This window comes from Chiloscyllium plagiosum, unplaced genomic scaffold (assembly GCF_037043375.1).
Source record: "Chiloscyllium plagiosum isolate Xiang-an unplaced genomic scaffold, Cpla_swu_hap1 HiC_scaffold_4, whole genome shotgun sequence".
NCBI classification, from domain to species: Eukaryota; Metazoa; Chordata; class Chondrichthyes; order Orectolobiformes; family Hemiscylliidae; genus Chiloscyllium; species Chiloscyllium plagiosum.
Window position 1 is genome coordinate 40,298,922 of NW_028270142.1, and position 27,736 is coordinate 40,326,657.

A 27,736-nucleotide genomic window follows, 5' to 3' on the forward strand; every position below is an offset into this window, starting at 1 on the left:
CCTTGTTCTGACAGTTACTTCAACATCTTTCAACAGCCAGTTTCATTGGCAGCTTTTTCTGTTATCCATTCAGTCTTTATTATCCATGCATTCAACACAGCTTACATCACACCTTGTTCGCAATTGCCATGCCCTTCAAATTCTGTCCTTGTTCCTCTTTTCTCAGGGGCAACATCACAAAATCCTGTAATTAACAGTACAGAAATGTTTTACATTTCTTTTCCTGACTGCTTGTCATTATATCCCTGTTCGAGTTTAAGATAGTCATTACCCTTTGAGCCTTGCTATTTATCAGTTCTAACTAACAACTATTAGGGATGACTTCCCTGTAAAATGCTCCAATATTCTGATGGCATGTTGCTGCTATAATATTCCGATATGTTTGATTGCACTTTTATTCTGGAACCCTGCCATTGTACACTGAATTAACTCCATTTGCACTTGAAGCATCAGTTTTGCAAATATGATTAAAGATAATGTTCAGATTTAACCATCTCATGAAAGCATCATGCTTGAAGTACATCTCATTATAACATTGCATAGCTTTCCATACATTACTGAATTTCAACAAGAGCACCGACTACCCCTTAAGGCCTCAAGAATATCAATTGATATTAGGAACTCAACTCCACTGGTGGAAATGACATTAAACAAATTTGACAAGTCCAGTCAAACACTATAACATGCTGTGGTGATCTAATATGATCAGTGCCACCCATTGGGAGTAGTTCAGTAACAACCTATGCAATTTCATGCACCTGTTGAGAACTTTTGACATTTGGCAGCCATGCATACAGTTTAGTGTCTGTAAACTAATGTTCATTGTGGTCTTGGAAATCCAAGTCATTTTATACTTCACTCTGTCTTGACAAAATGAAATATCACCACAATCTCGTTTGCAAATTTTGATGTCAAAAGCAAATTTTGTTGAGTCTTGTTCACATATTTTCCAGTACCTTTTTCCTATCTAACACTTTGAGATCCTTTTGATTTCAGATGGTAAGAATAATAGCTTCCAGTTAGGTAGGAGGAAATACTACCAGTCTTCCCTATGCTATCCTGCATGTGGCATATTCCCAATTAAGTGGCCAACTGGTGAAGCTTTTGAGCAGGATCTGCTTGGGGATTAAATGCTGCTTCATCCATATTCCAAGAACGAAAAGATAATGCAGTCCCTCAATCACTTTATTGCTCTAACTTGGACTCTAGTGTCCTTACCAAGGAACTATATTCCAAATTTGGTCTCTTACAAAGCTTGTGTTTGATTGTCCCATCAGCCCAAATATTTTGTTCAATTCTACTATTTTAACAACTGCGTAACTCTGTGTGGCGTAATGAAAATGGCAGTCTTTTATTACACAAACCAAAAATAAAACAATATTGTCATAAGCATTCTTAAGGGGAAATTCCCCTTTCTTTGAGGTGCACACCTGAACATTTACAAAACAAAGTGCCTTTGGTATCCTTTAACTTGGCAAGCACCTTCTGCTGTTACATGTGAGCACCCAATTACCCTAAATCCAACATGGTATCTTAATGACACACAAGTTTGGAATAGCTTCTTTGAAAGATTGTATGCAAACAATAAGAACAGCTGAAGTATGTAATTTTTTGCAGTTTGTTGTTAGTAACATTGATTCTCAATGTAACAGCTCAATTCCCACCCCACCCCCACCCCACCCCCACCCCACCATCAACTCACAATGTGTGATCACTGCACAAAGCATAAATTACTGGAAACTGCATCCACCAATGACAAGTTTGCAACTTTTATCAGATGTCTGAACAGGTTCAATTCGTTTTCCCTTGCAATTCATGTGGTGACTTCAGCTGATAATCATAATGGAAAGAGGCAGGGTCCCTTGAATAACAGCTTGAAGGTGTGTTGTGTAGGTAAACAAATTGAATTGCAGAAAAACAATGTGAAAGCAACAAAAATCCTGGTATCAAATATCATTTAAAGTATTTAAGATAATCAGTTATTTCTATTCGTGGCCTTAAGAGAGCCTTTGTGATTATTTTTATTCTGTATTTGAATTTCCAGCTTTTTAATGGACTATCATCTTTGACAAAGCTGGGTGTTTATTGGCAGCTGTTAGTTTTGTGAGATCACTTTGGTCAGCTACATGTGTTTGCATTCTCTCACCAATAATACGTTTTTTATTTCAGAACTTCAAAAGCTGTCAAGTATGCCACGTATGTCAATACATAAGATACTTGAGTAATGTTAGATCCATTTTGATCTATATTTGAAGAGTGGTTATCAAAACACAAGGGATTTTGGCACTTGTTCTACTTTCTCTTACCCCTGCCCTCCCCCCCCCCCCCCCCCCCCCCCCCCCAAAAAAAAACCTCAGGTATTCCAGAACAGGAAAAATGACTACGTTGCTGGCATTTTATGTTAGTGTTGAAAGAGAAGAGGTGGACCTACTTATGTTGCTGAAGATCATATGCAATAGAAAAGTTCTACTAAATTCAAATTGAGGAATTGACATTGTATGGGGCTTTGTTGAGACCACACCTAGAGTATTGTAGAATCATACAGCACGGAAACAGACCCTTTGGTCCAACTTGTCCACGCCAACCAGGCATCCCAATCTGACCTAGTCCCAATTGCCAGCATTTGGCTCATATCTCTCTAAACCCTTCCTATTCATATATCCATCTAGATGATGTGTTAATCTTGTAATTTTGTTCTTTCCCACCACTTCCTCTGGCAGCTTGTTCCATATGGGCATCACCCTCTGCGTAAAAAAGTTAGCTCGCATGTCCTTTTTAAATCTTTCCCCTCTCACTTTAAAGTTATGCCCTCGAGCTTTGGACTCCCCCATCCTTGGAAAAAGACTTCGGCTATTCGCATTCCTCATGATTTTATAAATCTCTAAGATCACGCTCAGCCTTTGATGCTCCCGGACAAAAAGCCCCAGCCTATTCAGCCTCTCGCTGTAATTCAAACCCTTCAGTCCCAGCTGCATCTTGTAAATCTTTTCTGCACCCTCTCAAGTTTAACAATGTCCTTTCTCTCAAGGGCTACCATATTTGTAAGCAATATTCTAAAAGTGGCCTCACCAATGTCCTGCATAGCTCTAGCATGATGTTCAAACTCCTCTATTCCAAGTTCTGACCAAAGAAGGCAAGTGTGCCAAACACCACCTTCATTACGCTGTCTCTGTGCAACTGCGCTCTCCAGGAACTGTGCATCTGAATCCCTAGATCTCTTTATTTGGCAACACTCCCCAAGGCCCTATTTCGTGGAATAGTCCTGTCCTATTGTATACAGTTTTGGCCTTGTGAAGGGAGACGCTCTGTTTAGAACTAATTCACTGGGGTTTCATAGAATGAAGGGAGGCTTGTATAGAGGCTTGGAAAATTCTCACATGACTGGACAGGAAGGATGTTCCTGCTAATGGGAGAGTTCAGAACCAGGAATCATGGTTTAAGGATAAAGGTTAGGCCAGTTAGGATCAAGATATGGTTGCATTTCTTCACTCAGAGGTGGAACGCTCTGCAACTGAAAGTTGAAGATAATAAATATTTTCAAATAGGGATATCATGGATCTTTGGGCGAAAGGAATCGAAGGGTATGGAGAGCAAATGGGAACTGTGTATGCAGTTGGTTGATGACAGTCATAACCATACTGAATGGGGAGCAGGTTCGTTGTGTTTAATAGCTCCTCATTCTATTGTCTATGTTTTTGAGTTTTATTTTTTCAATGTATTTTACTCAATGATGTACTAGGAAAATTAATGTTTTTACATACATTTTACTTTCCATTCTAAACTACACCCCCTCCTTTTCTGGTTAAATATGTGAAACTAATTGAAGTGAAGCCTGACTCCATATCTTGTATTGATTCCACATATATTTTGATAATGCAGTTGTAAAATTGTGGCAATAGGTTCCTGCATCATTAGTAAATTAAAAGATCAATGAGTCATGACATTACCACTGCAATCATTTTTAAGCATGTTTTCGTGTGATGTGTCTAGTGAAGATCACATGCATTATTATCTAATTATTCTTTACACTGGTGGAGTTGTGTGCAAATGTTGTCTGTTCAATTCTCAATAAGCCACAGTTGAATCTTGTAGACCAGGTTGTTTTCTGTACTTTGCAAATGTTTAATGAGAGTTTCTCCTTTTTTTAATCAGGCTGGGGAAAATGAGCAAAACTAGAAATGGGTGTAAGAAATTGTGTCACAATTTTATCATTCAAATTTAAACCAAGATTTTAACCCTACTATTTAAAAAGCTGATTGGGTTCTAACCAACTTCAGTATACTGATCTCAGTGTGAAGGAACATGTACCATTGTAATAATCAAAATTGGGGGAAAAAAACTAAATGAATCGATGTATCTGTTTTCAATCATTTGCTTTCAGGATGTCTGTGTAATGCAGAATCTTAGATCTTAACTTTTTTTTTAGATTCTTCGAAGGAGGGTTCACAAAGTATTAATTCCTTAATCCTTTAACTGACTTAGGAATGCAGCTTTTCATTTCTTGCATAAATTGAATTTGGTCTTGAACTCCTTAATTTTTTCCACGGTTTGATGAAGCTCAGATAATGGATTTGGAGTAGAAATTAGACTCTTATAGGTATCTGTTTCTTTTGGTGAAAGATTTTCTTTTTTAATAAAAATAAACACATTCAGTGAGTCCTTCTATGACAGTGGTTACATCCAGCATTTGTCCGAAAACAAACAGGTGACTATAGAACCCTGTCTTGTTAATGGAAACATGTTTGTCCTACAGGGTTTTGACAAGTAAGGTAAACTTTCATACCTCCCTGATACTAGGGTTAGTGATGTTTCAGAGCAGCTAAAGGGCACCTGGAGGGTCAGGGCAGACAGCCAGGGTTCGCGGTACATATTATGCAAATAACTGAAAGAAAATGAATAATTCTCGGCCAGTTAGTCTGATATTGGTGGGGAAAATGCTGGAGTCCATTATCAAAGACTTCATAGCAAAGAACTTGGGAAAATAGTGGCTATATCAGACAGTTAACATGGATTTACGAAAGGGAAATCGTGCTTGACAAATCTACTGGAATTCTTCAGGGATGTAACAAGTAGAGTTGATGAAGTGGATGTGGTTTATTTGCACTTGCAGAAGGATTTTGAGAGAGTTCCACCAGAGATTAATGTTTAAAATTCAAGTGCCTGAGTTGCAGTGTACTGAGATTGATAGAAAAACGATAAACAGTCAGGGAAGAGTGTGAATGAACGAAAATGATCTAGGCAAGGGATCTAAATGTAATGTCTCCGAATTTGCAGATTCCACAGAACTCTGGAAGGGTGAGCTGTGAGGAGGATGCAGAGATGGTTCAATGAGACATGGAAAAGCTGAGAGAGTGGGCAAATGCAGAAGAATTTGGATAATTGGGAGGTTGTCCACTTTGGTCGTAAAAAGAGTAAGGCAGACTATTAGATAATATGAACTGAGAGGAGAATGTGTAGTGAGACCTGGTGCCAGTTGCTCAAAGTAAGTTTGCAGGTACAGCAAGCAGTGAAGGAGGCAAATGGTATGTTGGCTTTCCTAGTGAGAGGAAGTACAGGAGCAGGGATGTCTTTCTGCAACGGTATAGGGCCCTGTTGAGCCGACTCCTGGAATATTGTGTGTAGTTTTGGTCTTCTGATGTGCAGAAGAGTTTTCCGGCCAAAGAAGAAGTGCAGCCAAGGTTTACCAGAGTGATTCCTGCGATGGCACAACTCAGACAAAGGCAAATAGGATCAGTTAGGACTAAGTTTTCTCTAGTTTAGCATCTCATAGAAAAGTCTACATTTTGAACAGGATGAGACAGGGTAAATGCAGGGTAAATCCGTGGGTCAGAACTAAAAGGTACAAGGTTCATCATTTTGGAGGAGGAGAAATTTCTTCACCCAGAGAGTGAAGAGTCCGTAGAGTTGCTGAACTGTTTATTTCAAATTCCACATTCACAAATGGGAATTTCGGAACTGGAAAATGAGAATGATCCTGGTGTAATGTAAAAGTTTGTATATTTTACTGTGCTCCTTTGGTATAATGGTTTCTTCAATTTAAATTGTTCTGAGCGTGGAAAAACGAGAGCAAGCAAAAGCACCCTTTGTTTGCATTTTGAAAACATTTTATTAGCAACTATTCTTGAGCTTTGAAGCATGACTTATCAAATCTAAGCGCCTCAGGTAAATGTCACCTAGGGAATCTCTATGGATTAGTTTGAACATTAATTTATTTTGGCAATGTATCAAAAATAGGAGTTTAGAACCAAGTCTCCTTTTTCAAAAGCTGACTTGTTTAGAAAGGAACAGGCACTCTATGCTACAGTCTTGTATTCTTTGTTTCATAAGTTTGGAGACTGCAATGCTACTTGTATTCTGCTTCAGTGTTACGAGAAAGAATAGAGTGACGAATGTGCAGACTTATTTCTATTCTTCTGTGCAAGATCAACTCTCTGCCAATTGTAGCATAAAGATTTGATTATTGGATGGCTGTCAACCAGTTGGTGCTGCATCTCTGCATACAAAAGGAGTGACTGTGTCTGTGAAAGATGCTGTGAAAAAGCAGATTTGTGCCAGCCCTCTGGAGGTTAGTTACACAGTTGTCATCTTGCACCTGATGTGCAAGCTGTTAGGAGCAACCTATGCTGTTTGTCTTTTTTCTTTGAATGCACATTTTGTGTGAACTAGTTTTCATTCAAATGTACTTACAGCCTGAAGGGTTGTTGATGTTAAGATATAGTCATACCTTTTTAAAGTTTAGACATAAAGATGATTTTATGATCACAGGCTGGAGGTTGGTGGAGAGGGCACAGATTGGTGAAGCTCCTGTTGCTATCCAAATTCTAAAGTTTTGGCAGTTTCACCATATTGATTTTTCTCAACATCCTAGCTTTGAAATTCACTCAACCCTGAGATTTATTACAGAAATGGATTTTAAAATGACATGTAGTTCTTTAGATAAACAGCTTAAATTGAAGCAGACTTGCATTAGGAATCTATTAAAATTGTATTCAGTAATATTTTTGATTAAAGGTTATCAAATGAAGTATTTGGTCACTTGGCCAAATATTATCCATTACTGTAATGCTGATGATGAAACTTGATTGAAACAGTGTTCAGAGCTATGTGAATTGTCTGCTGACTTGTGTAACCTCTGTTTTTCTCTGTCTCCGCAGAACTCATATGCAAGATCTGAAAGATGTAACAAACAATGTTCACTACGAGAACTACAGGAGCAGAAAGCTGGCTGCAGTCACATATAATGGTGTTGATAACAATAAAAACAAAGGACAGTTGACCAAGTAAGAAAGTACTTTCCATCCTCTTTTACTGTTTTAGGCTTTTACTCAACCCTTCAGCCTCTTTATACCAAGTAAGTGGTGGTCATCAAAACTACTAAAACATTTAAAAGTTTTCTATATGTTTCAAGAAAATACTTACTATTTAAACATTATGTTTCAGCCAGCAAGCATCTGAAATCCTTGTACAATCTGCTGTGCTTAAAATGCTTTGCTTTGTTCTACATCCGCAAGAAGCACTTGGCTTCCCAAAAGTTTGTGTTCTGAACTGATGGAGTGGAGTTTTCGGTTCTGTAATAATGAATAACGGTTGTGGGTGCTTTAAAATATTTAACAAACGAAGAATAGGCAACAATCAGTTCAATGTTCATAGGTCTGATTTATCTCTTATGTAAGAAAAGAATTGTCATTATTTGCTTGTACCTATATTGTTTATCTGTGTTTAGTTAAGGTCTGGAGTTGTTTTTCAAAGATGGGATGTGAGGTAATATTGAGAGATTTGGAACTCGGATGCATAACTATTTTGGTCTGCACAGAAAGTCAACTCTATATTACTATCCCAAACCAATGACATATTTAACCATTTTCTTCTGTACTTGCCCATGCCATGCAATTGACCACAACCAAGTGAATGGCCAGACAATTTCTAGATCAATGCAGATATGGTGCGAATGGGTTGGACCAAAGGGTCTGTTTCTATGCTATATGATTCTACACAATCTATATCATTCAACAGTGAATGCATGAGATCAGCTTGTAGTGATGCTTGATTTGATTTAGAATTATTAAGCCTTTATACTTGGATTTGCTGGCAGGACTGCGAGCAATTGCTTGTTTTGTGGGAAATTAGAGTCAAAGTGTCATAGAAATGTACAGCACGGAAACACACCTTTCGGTCCAACCCGTCCATTTTGACCAGATATCCCAACTCAACCCAGTCTAGTCCCACCTGCCAGCACCTGGCCTATATCCCTCCAAACCCTTCCTGGTGGAAATGAGCACAGTGTTTAGCTATTGTCATTTGACTTTGTTTTTTAAACTTTGACTTTGAAATTTCTTAATCAGCTAATTTCTTTGTGGTTTTAAGACCATGTGCATTTCAACTAATTGTTCTCGGGCTATCATTTAAGAATTGTTTTCCTGGCCCATGTTTTTCACCATGTTCTATCACATGACTGGTATAAAGGAAATACACATTTTTAAAAACATGGAGTTTGAAGACAGTATTTCTCAAGATACCTGTTATTTCAAAAACTGAAATGGTAAAAGAATATAGAATAATTGAAATGTTCTTGAATTTAATTGCTTTCAAAATCTGAAGACTGCTTTTCAGCTTAAACCTTAAATTGAGTGCACTGTTCAGAAGAAATACTGTCTTTGTAAAGCTGAAATAAGTTGTTCAAACATTAGGACTTTGAGTCAAGAAATTTGGAATGTAAAGTGATTGTGAATAAAGTTGACCTGTGCCAACTTAGTCAGAATACCTGTGCTGTGCAAGGTAATATGTTGCAATTGAATGTCTACTGTCGGCTAAATATGATAAGTAGTATTTCAGAACAAGTAATGCTGCTTAATAAACCTCAGGTTTATTCAGGACTGTGAAGAATAGGCAGTCAGATATTTGTCTTTGTCCTGTTTTATTTCTTGTCCAGCTGATTAGTTTTGTAAACAATTAATGAGGCTAATAGCTGAAGAGCCATTCATTTTTATTTTTGTCACTGGCTCACCAAATAGTGAAACTTGATTTTCACATGATAGCTGAGCATTTTATGTCTTGCAAAGCAAAAACTCACCAAATAATCATATTTTAAATTCTTTAGCCAATTCAGTTAGTTTCAGTTCGGGGTAAGGTCAAAGGTGGACAGTTCAAATTATAGTTGGATACCTTGCATATCATGGAAATTTCTGAATATTTATAGATTTGTATTGGATGTCACACATTTGAGCCACTGAATGAAATTGCACAATATCCAATTTTTAAATGTTCTATTTCATCTTTATAACTTCTCCATGTAATTTAATGCAAATCTGTATTTTCCTCATCCTAAGTGTCTGTGTATCTGTTTCTCTTTTTAGATTTGACACAGTTGAAGGCATGTAAGTGGTTGTTTAAATTATTTGTAAGAATGTCCCAATACATTTTAAGCAAGAACTTGAATTTCAGTTCCATTGGATGCAAAAGTCTTGTCTCGCTGACATCAAGTGGGGATTTCTTTGTTATCATCACAATGTAGCCTTAATTTTAAAAGCACTGTTTGTTCCAAAAATGTATATTATTGCCAAAAATTGGTGAATGATTGATTGAAATGTCTGGATGTAATGCCTAAGATGTAAAAGTTAACTTAAATATTTGTCTTCAAACTGTGTGATAGAATTATGTTAGACAGAAGTTTATAAGTTTGATTTTTATAATTCAGCAATGATATTTTTGGAGCAGTATTCACAGCACATGTTCTTGCTAATTAAGCATTTTTTTTGTAAATGTATGGGTGATTGATAGGAAAGATGAAAATAATTCCATGCATAAATGCTTGTATGTATGATCTTGAACTGCGTTTTGCTTCCCTCTGTTTAGACAGTTAAACCAGTTCTGTTTGGAGTGGAGGCCAGCCAATTGTCTTATTTCTTGTGGTGTAGCAGTGCCAGGCACTTATTCTTTTCTCTTTTCACTTTTTGTTCATTGGAAGTAAGGTGTAAATGGTGTTGCGATCATTATGATTGATATTAATGAATCAGCTTATGATTGCATCCTTCTGATGGCTATCTAGGAGAAATGGAAGCTGGTGACTTTAACTAAAGGATATAGGGTAATGTCGTACCCCAGCAGTGTTCTACAGTAAAGCAGAATAACTTCTTTTGACTGCTGGTACCATCAGTATACTGATCTTGAAACTTAATGATTTCTGTCGGGATGACTGGGATATTTTTCTTCAAGATTCTTCTGACTGGTTTTGCATTTCGTTTTGCCTTTTTTTTAATTTCCCTAGGTATCGAGCACTTGGCTTTGGAAATCCTGTGATTTTATTGATGTTTAGCTTTGCAATCACTGGCATCCGAGTCGACTTTTTGGCAATTTTTTAAAAATTGAGTGCTTCTGAATGTGTGTGAGATCTAAATGTGCAAATATGGAGATGGGTGTCTGCAGTACTACGCGTTCAATGAATGCTTTAGAACACTTGTCTTTCCTTTTCTCTCTCCATCTAATGAAAATATGTCAGTCAAGAACTTTGATACTGAAGAGAGTTGAGCTTAGCTGTACAAGTATTAAATTTCCTGTTGAAATAGGTATTAATTGGACCTTCTCTCTGGAATGTTTTGCCCCAGTTTTGAGATACTTCATTCCATGTCTAATCAATGAGTAGCTTAATTGGTAAAATCAGCTGCATGAACGGTACTTCACTCAAGGGCAAAAACACTACACTTATTTGTAGTGTTTAAAGGAAGTCTTCCTAGATTTATAACAAAAGCTGGAGCTGTTAGCATAAATAACTTGAGGAAGCCTATAAGTAAACTAAATTGTCAGTCTCAGCATTCATGTACTTACGTAATGTATTCAAAAGGGAAAATGTCCCTCTATCCTTGAGCTTTTCATCTTGATTTAATAGATGTAGGGACAGTGATTTCTACAGAGATGTGAAGACGTCATTGTTATTCCATTTCTCTAACTTTTAAATTCAACATTTAGATGATATGGAGATCATTTGATTGCATTGATGTGTTTATGATGAGTTTGGGACACCTCAAACTGAAAACAGTATTTTCAAATCTGATGTGCCTGTATTATACGATGTGGAACTTATTCATGAATCCTTTTTACTGATTGTAGAAGCCCTCTGGCCCAAATGGAAGAAGAACGGAGAGAACATGTGGCAAAGATGAAGAAAATGGAGATGGAAATGGAACAAGTCTTTGAAATGAAAGTCAAGGAGAAGATTCAGAAGTTGAAAGATTCTGAGGCAGAGGTATAGAATAGTTTTAATTTTCTGACATTTGTATTCGTGGATTTCAAAATAGTCACTGCTTATGATGTAGCAGTGTGTGATCACTTCACATTCTGAAGTATTGATTGGTTAACTAGGCAAATCCCATCAGCCTGCTGGTACAGCAATTAATTGGGGCTCATAGTTGGAAGGGGGAGGGAAACAGCTTTGTTACTCTGCAAATTCCAGCAGCAAGTGTTTGAACTGAGTAGCAAAGTGAACAGTTTCTCAAAACTTGTTCCTTCATCCTTCCCCCTGCAGTGAAATATTGCTGTTTCATCCTCATCTGAGCAGAGTATGGAATGAGCACTACATTAATGGCTTGACATGGGTGCTGAAGGCAGCAAAGTATTGTAATGAGTATAAGAAATAGCAGGGACACCACTTCAGGGACAGTGATTTGAAGACACTTTAATGTAGTTGCTTTGTGTCTTCTAGCTCCAGCGACGCCATGAACAAATGAAGAAGAATTTAGAGGCACAGCACAAAGAACTTGAAGAAAAACGTCGCCAGTTTGAAGATGAGAAGCAGAATTGGGAAGCTCAACAGCGCATTCTGGAGCAGCAAAAACTAGATTCCACTAGGTAGAACCTCTCCTCACCTATCACATTCTTGATTCTGAAAAAAATGCATTGATTCACCAGTTTTGGACTTAAGTAATGGTAATGCCAGTGCTTGGAGCCATAGCTATTTATAGCACCTATGGAGGGCTTTCAGTACATTATCTTCTGCCTGTTTGTTACAGCAAACCAAAAATAACCCAACTGCCTCATCTTTCCTCATAGTCATCCATTGTTAATTGTTAGATTAAATCTAAGCTGCTAACAATCTCTACATATGAATAAATATCTCCCTATACTTATTTTAATTTTGTTTCCACATCATTCACTTCAAGATCACACGCTTTCCTGTTCCCTCAAATTCTTCATAATTTAGCTAAAATTCTAACTAATCTAATCCTAGTCATAGTTCCAGTGAAAGAATTTTCTCCACCTTCAAAACTCTCCCGATCACTATGGTTATCTTCTCTCTCACAGTGGTGCTGTTAACATTTTACACTACTGCTCAAAATGCACAGGGTGATGGGTGAAATGGTGTCTCCAAAATGCCCTGAAAAATTCACTCATGGGATAACCAATCAGAGAAAAGTTGCCTCAATAGAAGGAATTGACAGAAATGGTGAGGAGCTGCTTCTGTCATAGGATTCTCTCCCCTGTTTGCTGATGACTTGTAACAAATGCAGGAGAGAAGCAAGCAGCCTGTAATGGGGTCGTGAGCAGTTGGAGCATGTGCCAACTAGGGCATGTTGTGGGAGAAACTGGGAGCAGGTTTTGGGAATGGGAAGGACCCGGCTGCTAAAGAAATGGAAGGAATGCTGAGAGAGGGAGATACTGCAAGAGGTTTGTGTGTGACTGGGAGGGCAGGTGTGGGAGAAAACGAGACTTCAGAGATAGACTGGGCAGGCAAGAAGACTGTAAGTGGGTGAGATGGGGAGAAGCAGCAAGACTGAAGTCAGTGGCATGGGTGAGATTGTTGGCTGTAAAGGTAAAAGTATATTTTAAATGTGGCAACAAAGAACACTCAACAAACTGAGTCAGGAATACTTAAGATCACTGAGTTAAAGATTTGTAAATGAATGTGATATCTCCAGCTTCAGGATGTTCAAGGGCTATCATATGAGATAATATTATGGATGCTAATGTCATGAACATTTCGTCAGTTGTCACATTTAAATCAGAAGTGCAGTAAGAATGGTTTATGCCATTGAGAGACAAAAGCTGTGACCTCACTGATCGGGAGGGTGTTTAGGATTATGACTTTTTGTGTGTAAATGTATATTAGTCTTTTTTTGGAGGGGAATGGGAAGCCTTTGCTAACTGACACCTGTGGACTTGTACCAACTTAAATACTATGTCTAGAAAATTGCTGCTGAGAGTGTTGAGTTTAACTTTAATGGAGAGTTGATAATTATGCAGGATATTGAATTCTTGTCATTTTGCTTGAGTTAGAATACAGTGCTGCACACATCAACACATTTACCAGTGCGTCATGTTACCATATGACTATCACATAAGAGTTAGTGCGGGTGAAATGTTTTGTGCCATGATGGTCTCACTGTTGCTTAAACGGCCTGCCTTTTATCAGCTTCCAAAACTGCGCACAATGTGAAACTGTAACCTAATCATAAATGACGATGCTTGCAGTGTCTGAGAATGGACGCACTTTTCTGGCAAACCCTAATTTCACTTCGGTGAACTCTGAAAATGACTGTGGCTCACTACTGTGAATTTCCATTTACAATTCTCAAACAATTTCTTCGATAAGATGACATTGGCTTTAGTCTTGTACTATTCCCCAATACTTGAACTATTACAAATAGCACAATAACAGGCTGTAGTCCAATAGGTTTGGCAGCACAGATAGAGGCCATTTGACTCATGTGTTAACTACCTGACGAAGGAGCAGCACTGCAAAAGCTCGTAATTCCAAATAAACCTGTTGGACTATACCTGGTGTTGTGATTTTTAACTTTATCCATCCCAGTCCAACATTGGCACTTAGACATCATATTACAAATTCTGGATTAGTGGTGCTGGAAGAACACAGCAGTTCAGGCAGCATCCAAGGATCTTTGAAATCGACGTTTTGGGCAAAAGCCCTTCATCAGGAATAATACAATTCGAGTGGCAATTCCTAACTTTGTTCAGCAAAGTACAATCTCCTGGAAGAAAAGCAGATTACCAGCGGAATCATTGACTTTTATACAACTGACTCTAAAATCTGCTGCCCAGTAATGAGCCAAGGTGCAGTAAAGTACTTTCCTGCAATTGTTCCCTCTTTTGTACTTAAGACAGCAGCAGGTAATGTGGGTTATGTTGGGTATTTGGTAGCTTGTCAAGTTACTGATGTTTTTGTGGGCTTAGAATATTAGCTGCCTTTGACCATGAATGAAAGAAGAAGGATAGACATCTATTTATATTGTATCTTTTAGTAACCTCAAGATATCCCAAAGAGTATGCATAAAGGTGTAGTTATTGTGATATTGTTGAAAACACATCACAGCCAATTCATACAAGATAAGATTCCACAGATAATATTTGATGAATCAGTCTGTTTCAGTGAGATTCAGAATGAGGAATAAATATTGTCCAGGATATTGTAGAGAACATGTCAGTTCTTTTAAACAGTGTTAGACAATGCTTTAGATCCTCTATGTGCATGTGAGCCTTGGTGCAGCACTCCCTCAGAACTAGCCTCGACCATCAACCTGATTCCTGGAGTTCAAGGCCCAACAGTGGACCTGAACCCCTTGACATGCTGACTCTGTGGCAAGAGTGTTACTTGTGTGACTCCCACATAATGGTAGTCTGATCCCCACAATGCCCCTGATTTCTGACGATAGTTGCTGGTTAACAGCCTGATCCCCACCAACGTCCTGAGGTACTGAACTAGATATTTTCTAATTAACCTATATAGAGATACATCTCGCACCACTGGGGCAGGTGGAATTGAACCTGGTCCTCCTGGCTCCGAGATGGGGACACTATCATTAAACCGTAAGAGCCTTTAAGATAATGAATTATTGCTATGCATATAAGCTATTCTAGCTGAGACCAACTAACTAATCAATGATCAAGCAAAGGTGTTTAGCATGTTCCAACTGAGGATTAAACAGGACTTAAAATGTGTACTTTCTAAGCAAAAGTTCTATTGGTTCTACTTTTAGCAACTTATAGCACTACTGATGTGTGTGTATTTTGTTTTATTTCAAAGGACCTTGGAAAAGAACAAGAAAAAAGGGAAGATCTTTTAAAATATTTGAAGACCACCAAATTACTTGCCAATTTGTCGGCCCTGGACATAATTTTTTTTCTTTATTTTGAAAGGATCCAACTTTGCACCTATTATACCTATAATGTTAATGTATTAGCATGTGAAATGGCCAACCTAATACAATGTTTGTACATTAATTTCTATTTGTAGTCTCTAGAATAGGAAGCTAGAAAAGTATTGAGTTACCTAGGGTAATGCATGTAGAGACACAACATCTGAATTTTTTTTTAAACAGAAATCTGATGCCTCCCTTTTTATGCAGATAAATGTGTTACTGTCATGCAATCATGTTCTGGTGGTTGATTTGTTTACAGAATATTGACTGTTCTTCCATAGATGTGGGAACTTTGAACGATGTTTATAAGTGGCAGTGCTATAATTTGTTGCAGCTTTCCTCTGCTTCAGAAATAACACAACCTCATATGGTGCAGCTATAGCATTGTCTTGTCTAAACAGATTTTGGTTCTGGGCAACACCAGTTTCTTTTCCACCTTTTCAGTGTTCTCCTGTCCCCACAATGTACAGAAATGTTATAGGGCTTGTGTGGAAACTCAGCCACTTACATAATGTATTGTCTTAGATTTTTGCTGTTTCCAGTGAATAATTAACGTTCTCTAGTGACTCATTTACCTTTTTTGGAACTGCTTCACTTATTATAACAATTAATTTAGATACTTCATATATTGCCCAACTGAAAAATTTAAAAAAAGCATAGCTTTTGTATGTTAGAAAATAATGGGGTGGGAGGTGGGGGTGATTGTGGGAGGGAGGGAATTCAACAAATGCTTTCTCTTGCATTTTATTGTAACTGACTTAAAGAACTTCATTACATGTAAGCTCTGGAGCCATTAATGCACCATTCTCCAGCTAAGTGCAATCAAGCTTGTATCTCCTTACTAAATGGAATTCATGGTCTCCGAAGGCAGGGCGGTTGGGAGAGGGTGGGAGGGACAAAGTCACATTTAGCTGTATACATGTTACCCATCTCTGTATTTTTGTTTGTATTGTACAGAGTCATATAATAAAGCCATGTTGTAATGACAAATGTTTTTTGCAGCAATTTCATAATCTGTTGACAATATTTGGTTGCTGCCATGTTCATCGAAGTCTAATGTGTGTTTTGAGTTGAGCTGAAGATCCTATTTCAGTATATTAAGGGAGTGTCAGGCTAGATTCAGTGTCTGAAGTGGAAGTTGAAATCTCAAGGTTCTGCCACCGGTGTCGCTCACTAGAAAAATCTTCCTTCATATTACTTTGATTTGTATCCTACATTCATTAAACTACTAAAATGCAGCACATCTCATTTATCTGAAATAAACTCAATCTGCCACTTCTCAGCCCATTGGTCCATCTGGTCAAGATCCTGTTGTAATCTGAGGTAACCCTCTTTGCTGTCCACTACACTTCCAATTTTGGTGTCATCTGCAAACTTACTAACTGTACCTCTTATGCTCACATCCAAATCATTTTTGTAATTGATAAAAAGTAGAGGGCCCAGCACTGATCCTTGTGGCACTCCACTGGTCACAGGCCTCCAGTCTGAAAAACCACTCTCCGTCTTCTATCTTTGAGCCAGTTCTGTGAGATCTAACATTGCCAATCAGTCTCCCATGGGGAATCTCGTCTAACACCTTACTGAAGTCCATATAGATCACCTCTACAGCACTGCCCTCATCAATCCTCTTTGTTACTACTTCAAAAAACTCAAATCAAGTTTGTGAGACATGATTTCTCACGCACAAAGCCATGTTGACTATCCCTAATCAGTCCTTGCCTTTCCAAATACATGTACATCCTGTCCTTCAGGATTCCCTCCAACATCATGCCCACCACCGAGGTCAGGCTCACCGGTCTATAGTTCCCTGGCTTGTCCTTACCACCCTTCTTAAACAGTGGCACCACGTTAGCCAAGCTCCAGTCTTCTGCCACCTCACCTGTGACGATCAATGATACAAATATCTCAGCAAGAGGCCCAGCAATCACTTCTCTAGCTTCCCACAGAGTTCTAGGTTACATCTGATCAGGTCCTGGGGATTTATCCACTTTAGTGTTTCAAAACATCCAGCACTTCCTCCTCTGTAATCTAGACATTTTGCAAGATGTCACCATCTATTTTCCTACAGTCTATATCTTGCATATCCTTTTCCATAGTAAATACTGATGCAAAATACTCATTTAGTATCTTCCCCATTTTCTGCAGTTCCATACAAAGGCCGCCTTGCTGATCTTTGAGGGGCCCTATTCTCTCCCTAGTTACCCTTTTGTCCTTCATATATTTGTAAAAGCCCTTTGGATTCTCCTTAATTCTATTTGCCAAAGCTATCTCATGTCCCCTTTTTGCCCACCTGATTTCCCTCTTAAGTATACTCCTACTTCCTTTATACTCTTCTGAGGATTCACTCGATCTATCCTGTCTATACCTTACATATGCTTCCTTTTTCTTAACCAAACCCTCAATTTCTTTAGTCATCCAGCATTCCCTATATCTACCAGCCGTTCCTTTCACCCTGACAAGAATATACTTTTTCTGGATTCTCGTTAGCTCATTTCTGAAGGCTTCCCATTTTCTAGCCATCCCTTTACCTGTGAACATCTGCCTCCAATCAGCTTTCGAAAGTTCTTGCCTAATACCATCAAAATTGGCCTTTCTCCAATTTAGAACTTCAACTTTTAGATCTGGTCTATTTTCTATCACTATTTTAAATCTAATAAATGATGGTCGCTGGCCACAAAGTGCTCCCCCACTGACACCTCAGTCACCTGCCCTGCCTTATTTCCCAAGAGTAGGTCAAGTTTTGTACCTTCTCCAGTAGGTACATGCACAAACTGAATCAAAAAATTGTCTTGTACGCACTTAAGAAATTCCTCTCCATCTAAACCCTTAACACTATGGCAATCCCAGTCTATGGAAAGTTAAAATTCCCTACCATAACCACCCAATTATTCTTGCACATAACTGAGATCTCCTTACAAGTTTGTTTCTCAATTTCCCCCTGACTATTAGGGGGTCTATAATACAATCCCAATAAAGTGATTGTCCCTTTCTTATTTCTCAGTTCCACCCAAATAACTTCCCTGGATGTATTTCCAGGAATATCCCCTCTCAGCACAGCTGTAATGCTATCCCTTATCAAAAATGCCACTTCCCCTCCTCTCTTGCCTCCCTTTCTTTCCTGTAGCATTGTATCCTGGAACATAAGCTGCCAGTCCTGCCCATCCCTGAGCCATGTTTCTGTACTTGCTATGATATCCCAGTCCCATGTTCCTAACCATGGCCTGAGTTCATCTGTCTTCCTTGTTCAACCCCTTGCATTGAAATAAATGCAGTTTAATTTATTCGTCCTACCGTCTCCCTGCCTGCCCTGACTGTTTGACTCACTTCTGTTCTCAACTGTACCAGTCTCAGATTGATCTCTTTCCTCACTATCTCCCTGGGTCCCACCACCCACCTTACTAATCTAAATCCTCCCGAGTAGCTGTAGCAAATTTCCCTGCCAGTATATTAGGCCCCTTCCAATTTAGGTGCGATCCGTCCGTCCTTGTACAGGTCACTTCTATCCCAAAAGAGATTCCAATGATTCAAAAATGTGAATGCTTCTCCCATACACCAGCTCCTCAGCCATGCATTCATCTGCTCTATCCTCCTATTCCTGCCCTCACTAGCTCATAGCACTAGGAGTAATCCAGTTATTGCTATCCTTGAGGACCTCCTTTTTAAATTTCTGCCTAACTCTCTCTAATCTCAACCTTTTCCCTTCCTATGTCATTGGTTCCAATGTGGACAATGACCTCTTGCTGGTCCCTCTTCCCCAGTGAGAACATTCTGCGCCCTCTCTGAGATATCCTTGATCCCGGCACCAGGGAAGCAACACACCATTCTGCTTTTTCGCTGCTGGCCACAGCATCTGGACCTCAGACTACAGAATCCCCTAACACAATTGATCTCTTGGAACCCGACGTACCCCTCGTTATATTAGAGCCAGTCTCAATACCAGAAACTTGGCTGTTCTTGCTACATTCCCCTGAGAATCTATCACCCCCTACATTTTCCAAAACAGCATACCTGTTTGAAATGGGTATACCCATAAAAGACTCCTGCACTAGGTGCCTACCTCTCTTACCCTTCCTGGAGTTAACCCATCGATGTGACTGTATCTGAGACTTCTCCACCTTCTCTCCCCCCCCCCCCCCCCCCCCCCCCTCCATATAAATGCCATCCATCATAGACTGTTGCTGTTGCAAATTCTTCATTGCTTGTAACTGTCTCTCCAACGATCCATTCGATCCGATAAGATTCGTGTCCAGCAGCATTTATGGCAGATATAATCCGCAGTAACCCTTAAACTCTCTTTAAACTCCCACATCTGACAAGAGGTACACATCCCTGTACTAAAGGCCATTTTTGCTCCTTCACAATCTACAGACACAGAAAATAACACCGTCTTATTCCTCGACAAAACACTGCCCCAGTTTAAATTTATAGTTATGGCTTATATTTTAAGTTTAATCAAGAGACATATCTCCGAAAACATAATCAAGAAAGAACCCACTCTACTCACTACTGCAGCCTTTCTGTTGGACAGACGTAAAACAACAATTAACTTATCTGATTCTGTGCTGTGAACTTCACCCAAACAAGTTCCTCCAAGATTAGTTGTGAAAATCAATGTTTGCTAATTTTCCCAGACGCACTCCGATGTCCAGCGATACATGAATTCAAAGTAGCAAAGGCAGTAACTGTGCAAGGTTGTCTTCTCCCCCCCCCCTCCCCCCCCTCTATCTCCTCCCCCCCTCTCTCTCTCTCTGTTTGTTCTTCTCCCTTTTAAAACTGCTGTTGTTTTGACTTTTTTCTTTCCAAAGTTCCCAAACAATGCAACAGCATATGAAACAGTAATTGTTGCTCCTGGAATTCGAGGGAATCACCTCCAGCACCTAAAATACCTCACAACAGGAGCAGTTGTTACAGCCAGAAATTTTTCCCATCCTCCATCTTGGATTACCCAGAATCTCTTACTAATCTCTGATCTCTCTTTTTGCACCCCCCACCCCCCCAAAAACCCAAAGATTCCTTAATTTAGTTGCCCTTGGGCTAAGTCAATGTGTGTTGCCATTCTGGAATTTACTAATTTCTTTTCGATCTTCTGGCTTATCTGCACGGTATAAAATGTCATGGAGATCCTTCGTTAGCTTTGGCTGTGACCCTCCAATTTCTTCACAGACCTCATGAGACTGGATTCCACGGCTCCAGTGGAGACCACCCTTTGACTTCTCTACAGCCAAACTCATTACTTCCAGAAGTTTAATTACCTTTAGAGAGAATTACTGTAGTGTTCTTTATTTAGCAATACAAATATTTGTCCTTTTTTTTTCATACTGAATACCAGTCAGAGGCTACATCATGGTGATAGATCTGACATTTCATTTGTAGGCATGGCCTTATCTCTCAAATTCTTCAAACCAACTATAAGCCGTGCAAGATTCGAGAGTTTTTTCCAGGCATTAACCAGTCTCACCTGATTTAAATACTAATGAACTTACAAAGATAACTCAAATTAATCTTCCCAAGTTCCATGACAGTGTGGACCCTGTTCCTGGGTTGAAATGCAAATAGCAACCTTGAATTCCAAAAGTTTACTGAGAAACCACATCGTGCACATCTCTGTTACTGGAATAACTACAGATTGCATTTCTTCAGATATTTAGCCAAATCAGACCACCCACCATTTGCTCTTTTTACTCTGACTTTTATTCAGTTAATATGTTACCTTTTGATTTGTAATTTTTTTAAATATCTGGTTTGCCAGCCTCTAGATGGCCAGAGTTCATCGAGGCATGGGTTCAAATCCCACTTGCTCCAGAGATGTTTGATAGCAACTCTGAAGAGGTTGGTTGAAAATATCTTTGTCTGGGTTCTTTTTCCCCCACTGAATTTGCATTTTAAATTCAACCTCAAACTAAAAAGCTGTATTGCTGAAACATGAACTGACATTAAACATGCGCAATTGCCACTAAGAAATTTGGATCTGTTTGTGGTCTTGTGCTCCAACTTCGAAGTATTTCCTTCCTCTTGTCAACAAACTTGAATCGGTTGCAAGATATTTAATGGGATTGCTGTTATCTATCACTACACCCTGTCAAAAGACTTTGTGCCTGCTTTGTTTTCTGATAATGGAATAATGTAGGAGACAGCAGGGAAGAGAGTTGATGAACAGTTTGATTTTGTCATTAATTGTTGCTGATAAAATCTGTTTTGTGCTGCTAATATTTGCCTATTTGTGTCTCAAATTGTGTTTAAATTATAAATGATTTGCTGCCCTAGGTTTTCACTGGGCTATGTTTCAGTTTGATCTGCAGGACAAATTCATTTGTTAAACTTAAAAGCTATACTGAGCTCTTCTGAGAGAGATGTAATGGCACAATGAGCAACAAACCAAGATTGCATCTAGTTCCTGCCTTAATTTCCTGTGTGTGTGTCGACTGATAAAACTGAGAACTTCCCCCAGTAACATAAGTACAGGGAGTAGACTCCACACGGGAAAAGCAAACCTATTTTGTTCAAAACTGATGGCAGACAAGATATCTCAATGTTTTAGAGTCTATCCAAAATGATCAAGATTGTGCTATTCTTTCCATTGAAACCTATAGTCTGAACAGTTAGTTTAAGCACCTAAATTAGAATCAATATTGTGTTGCTTAATCTTGATGTGTGTTTGTTAACAGTTCTGAGGAAATAATTGATATGAGACATATCATTATTTAGAATTTACTTAAATGAAATTTCTCATTATGTGGCTCAGTAATGTGTATCCTGATTGAAGATATCTTTTGCTGTTTAATTAGTAATTCTGATAAAACTGTTCCTCCTGTATGAGGAATTCATGACTGCAGTAGTGAATAAATAGAATTATGTGGTGCTTAGCCTATATTGAGTAACAGAATAATATTTGCTGAAAGTTTATAAGATAAAGATCTAGTTTACAGTTTGTCAAGTTTCTCTGAATCAAGTCCGACTTTACAGATTTGGTCATTTGTTTAAAATGTTTTTGGACTGAATCTGGAGCTCTTTCTGTACAGTCATTTCCTCTTTTGTTTCTCTCCCCTACAGCCCCAAAAAGGAAGTTGTTCAGATTGGGGTCCCTTTGAGAATTTCGGGACTGAAATATTTGACCAGTTCATTTCAGGTCAATAACATTTCAGCAGAACTTTGAAAAGGCAGGTGAAACAAAGTTGGAGGACTTGAAGTCAGCTGATGATGCCCTTGTGGACTCAGCATTGAGTTCAGTGGTTTTGCACCATAATCTTTCTCATCATATTTATTTTTCTGTCTTTAACATTCATATAGCAGCTGCTGTGAACGTGTTTTTTAATATATTTGTCCCATTATCACTCCTCTTGGGTCTTGCACCATCAACTCTTTTGTCACTTCATCTCTTGAGATGAACTTGAAAGACCCTATACAGACAACAAGCAAAACTGATGTCATTTACAAAATACTTTGCAAGAACTGTAACAAACACTACATTGGACAAACAGGCAGAAAACTAGGCACCAGTATACATGAACATCAACTAGCCACAAAACAACTTGACCCACTCTCTCTCGTATACTTACGTACATGAGGTAAGGACACACTTTGGGGCAACATATCTATCCTAGGACAAGCCAAATACAGACACGCACGAGAATTCTTAGAAGCATGGCATTCCAACTGGAACTCACTCAACAAACACATTGACTTGAATCCCTTTTACCACCCTCTGAGAAGAACAAGAAATGACATCACCATAGGAAATGAAATCATCAACCTTCGGAATCTCAAACATATAAATAGCGGGCTACACCACCAGTGTTTCATTTGGAGGCTCACTGAAAATGTTACCTCGAATGGTGATGAAACACTGCATCAAACCTACATCCAGAACTTCATCTCTCTTCCACTCAATATTACAGATTCTTGTCATCCTCTCTCCTTTCAGGTTTCCCACAATTTCAGTATTTGTTTTTTGAAAAATATTTGTTAGGCAAGATTAAGGAATATGTAATCAAATTTGGTAAAATTTCAATTTTAAGCATCTAGTATCCAATGGTGAAGTTGAACAAACTCAAAGTATTGAGCGGTCTTCTGTTTCTCTGTGATCATACTGATGGAAGCAGAGTATGCTTTTATTTCAGCCTCCCTCCCCCCACCTTTTATCTCAGCCCGTTTGGCACACCAGCCTCATTCCTGAAGAAGGACTTATGCCCGAAACGTCGATTCTCCTGCTCCTCAGATGCTGCCTGGCCTGCTGTGTTTTTCCAGCACCACATTTTTCAACTCTGGTACTTCAGCATCTGCAGTCCTCACTTTTTCCTAGTATGCAGGGTATATCTTTGTTAAACCAACTGCTTGGGTCAATAGTTGTAAACCAATTTATTTTACTGTAACAGCAGCTCTGATTGTCAAATTAATTTATCTCAGAACTATTGACTTTGTCATAGTTTTATGGTACATTGCATTGGTGCAACAACCCCAATGTTTACCACGATGGCAGCTCTTGCATTCTAGAAGCTGGTGTTGAGTTGTAGCTGATAGTATTTTCTCCACTTTGACAAGGTGGCATAGCAATTACCTGACAGAATTGTTTCTCATTTGTTTCCCTGTCCTATGAAAAACTTTGAGTATGAAGACTGAGTTTTGTGGTTTCTTGATTTGCAATTTTTTTTGTAACCTTAGTTTTCTTTCTGCCTCTCTTGTTCAACGCTGAAATTTCACCCAAGTGGTACACATCTCTTGCTCGGAAGACTTATTACAATATACGAGAATCATCATGCCTCCAGAAATGTACAACTGCCCACGACCTGAGACATGACTGCCCCAACAAAATCACCAATACCTGTGCAGAAACTATTGCAAATTCCACACAGAAAAGCATGGGAATATTTTTCATGAAGAAGACTTGCAAGTGGATCATTTTTTTAAAATTAGTTCACAGGACTTGAGCACCACTGCTCGGTGCCCATTCCTAATTATCCAGAGAACAGTTAAGACTCCGCTACATTGCTGTGGGTCTGGTGCCAGATGTAGGCCAAACCAGGTAACAACAGCAGTTTCCTTCCCTAAAGTTCATTAGAGAGAGAGCGAGAGTGAGTAGCTTTATATTTGTCATTTCTGCCATATACAACTGATACAGTAAAAATGAGACAGCGTTCTTCCAGGACCGAGGGTGCCACATAAAAAGGACAAACTCTTACATGGCATAAAATGCATAAGAAGTGCAAAACACCCAAGTTAGAGTGTAATAGAAGAATGATATTTTTCTAGCAGTAATTCAAAGTCGTGCAAAGAGTTTCAGATCGGAAAGAGTCCGATCATACGAGTGGCCTAGATGAGTTTTATCTTAACAATTGACCGTAGTTTCATGGTTATCATTAGACTCTTAATTCCACATTTTTCTGCCCAATCTCAGTCCAGGGAGAACATAGAACACTTAAGTGATATGGCTTCCAGCGATTCCTGATCGGTGCAGCTAAACTATACCTAATAATCATAGCTCCTTGGGTTATAAAAGTTTTAAGATTTCAGGTTTTATTCATTTCTGTTCACAAGTTAATTCCCTGAAGTGAATTTTACAGTGAAATGTTAATGGGAAATTCGAGGCACTTGCCCAAGATTAAGTAAGGTGCAAACACCTAATATTTTACTAAACTATGAATGAACCCTGACAGGAAAAGTTGTTTGTATAACAAATTGAATTTTGCATTTCTGCAGGTTTTCTAGTTGCACTGCCTTCTGTTTTAACAGTTAATTCAACTGGATCCCAGGGATTTGTAACATTTCCTTCTAAAGCTTTTGAATGTAAGTATTGCCTTGATTTACAAATCCTATTTTCTACACATTAATAAGGCCAAATGAAATTAATATCTGACAGGAGATTGCAAGAAGACTTTTCTTTTTACCATATCACTAATATCCTCCAGGGATCATCCTCAATCTCTGATCTAGTATGTACTTCATGTGATTTCAATTGTATTTAGCGCCACCTCTTCCCTGCTCTTTATAGCTCTGAATGTTCCTCATCAAGTATCTATTCAATTCCCTTTTAATGATTATTTATAGATTCAGAATTCACCATCTTTTATTTTGAATGAATCTTAGTAACCCATGAAATTTTTAGAACTACCTTATTGACTTGCCCTGCTGTCTGTGCGTATGGATACCAAGCTCTCATCAATCGCAGTTTTAAAAATTGAGCCATTATAGTAATTGTTTTTCATAAAATAACTTCAGTGAAAGAAAATTTGGTTAATTTGTGTGTGACTGATATTTTGTTGCAGCATGAGAAAGTGACACCAGGGTTTGTGTTGATGGGTAGAATACAAGCAAGTGCTAACATTCTGTCCTAATCTTGTTGACTGCATGTTCCCTTCCTTTCAAAACCAAGACTAACTGCAATCATGTAAAATGAAAAAGGAAGTGGCTAGGACACAGACCTGTTGAACATCCTGTGTACTATGGTGTACTTTGGTCTGTGGGATTTTCTGCACACATGCAAAAAGATTCTATTTCATTGCACTTTTTACATTGTTCTAATAAAACATAGATCTATTCTCCAGTGAACCCAGGCTGTATATCATTTTCATGAAGTTTGAAGCTGATCCAAATATTAATAGATTGTTCCTTTTTTGCCAAACAAATTGACAAATTGTTTGTGACAACCGTTGGTGAAAACAGACTGTACTTACTCATTTGTTGCATGATGGTGACTGAGAACAGACTTGCTACATATCTCCCTGTTCTACATTCTAACCTCTGACGCAGCTGCCTGCACACCACACTTGGTTTAACGTCTGACAAGATTTGCACTCACTCTGCAGGTGCTAAAAATTTCTGCTGTACTAAATTTACTATTTCCCGTCCATAAAAATCTAGTTCCTAAACTGAAGTTAGAGAAATTGACGAGGGTGAATGACTAGTGTTAGACAAATACCTTTCAACAGCTCATGAATGAAGTGTGACATGCTCAAGGCTCTGGTATGAGACTTTAAAACAGAAACTTTTGATTCCGTGTTGAATGCTGACTGCGAAACCTTTGTGGTTCCCTTCTGATTGTTTTTGAACAGTGCTAGTTTTTGAACATTTGTAGGACAAATCGCGCAGAACCTCATTTGCTGTGTTTTCTTTATTGTTACATGGAATGTGGATGTCTTTGGTATTTGTTGTCCATTTCTAACTGCCACTAAACTGAGTGAATTGCTTGGCTTCCTGAGGACAATTAAGAGTTGACTGTGGGTCTGGAGTTACGTGGACGCATGAAAACATAAAAGGATGGCAGATTTCTCTCCTCAAAAGGCATTAGTAAACCAGGTGGCTTTTAATTAATAAGTTGCCACTCATCATTACTGAGATCAGCTTTTCATTCCAGATGTATTAATTAATTTTAAATCTCACTAGCTGCCATGATGGGATTTCAATCCATGCCCCAGAGTTAGCCTGGTTATCAGGATTACTAGTCTTAACAGTGACTATCATAATGCCATGGTCTCCCCTAATCATCTGGTGCAGTTTCCCCCTAATTCGTCTGGTAAAAAGATGAGCAGACCATGTGCACCAACCTCAATCTGCTGGCAGAGTTGGAGGTAGAGCAAAGGGGTTTGTTAAACTTTCATAACAAGTGCATTGATTCTACAGCCCATGAGACTGATTGACTTTATTTAAGTTAAAAATCACACAACACCAGGTTATAGTCCCAGCAGGTCTTTTTGTACTAGCTTTCAGAGTGTGGCTCCTTCATCAGGTAACTAGTGGGGCAGGATCATAAGACACAAAATGTATCATGTTAATTGCATGACACTGATCTTTTGCTATAAATCTTGTCTTATGATCCTGCCCCATAAATTACCTGATAAAGCAGCAGCGTTCTGAAAGCTGGTCCTTCCAAATAAACCTGTTGAACTATAACCTGTTGTTGTGTGATTTTTAACTTTGTCCACCCCAGTCCGACACATGCATCTCCACATGACTTTAAATAAAGGTAGTCCTGAATATTATTAAGCACAAACTCAGATTATTTGTGATTGAATGATGCAATTGATTAAGAACTCTTGCAAAATAGATATCAAACTCAAAACATTTTAATTGGCATTGTGTACTGAAGCAGATCATTGTATTTTAATTGAACACAGCCATTCAATGTCATTGTAAACAAAAAAATCAAACATTAGCAAAAATGTAAATCAGACCAAATCACTATTTTATCTCTGATTTGTTTATGTATCCTACACATGCTGCAAAATAATGTAGTTTGTCAGGATGGACAGTTAACTACTAATTGGTGAGAAATGTGTGTGGACTGCTGCTCCATGTCATGCAGCTGTTGGTAGAATAAAGCAGAGGGGCCAACAAAATATTTGAGATTGGGAGCAGGAACACTTGAATTGCAACAGTAAAGTACTGGATATGGTTTTGGCTATTTTAGGAGATAAATCAAGGCCATTCAATATGTAAGCCATGTGCAAACTAGGAATCCAAATATAACAGTTTGGATTTCTGAATAATTAACTGAATCTCAGAGACCATAATTGGTGTCATGTGTTATATGTGATTCAATTATTGAGATTAATGTGAATTTTAACCTTTTTGCAGGTTGATTGGGAAATGAAAAGCAC

General features: G+C 38.5%; 1 protein-coding gene across 2 annotated transcripts in view; it reads left to right on the plus strand.

The window, feature by feature from the left end:
• Window positions 1–16,136, plus strand: part of LOC122549258 (septin-7) — a 120,050-nt gene extending 103,914 nt beyond the window's left edge. Inside the window, exons 9-13 of one of the 2 annotated variants that reach the window (XM_043688753.2) lie at window positions 7,155–7,280; window positions 9,354–9,374; window positions 11,104–11,239; window positions 11,696–11,841; window positions 15,032–16,136. In XM_043688753.2, the coding sequence (XP_043544688.2) occupies window positions 7,155–7,280; window positions 9,354–9,374; window positions 11,104–11,239; window positions 11,696–11,841; window positions 15,032–15,071 (469 nt within the window). In that variant the 3' untranslated portion in view covers window positions 15,072–16,136. The remainder of the gene's footprint in view (window positions 1–7,154; window positions 7,281–9,353; window positions 9,375–11,103; window positions 11,240–11,695; window positions 11,842–15,031) is intronic. The other variant, XM_043688754.2, reaches the window with a different exon arrangement.
• Window positions 16,137–27,736: the final 11,600 nt, after the last annotated feature.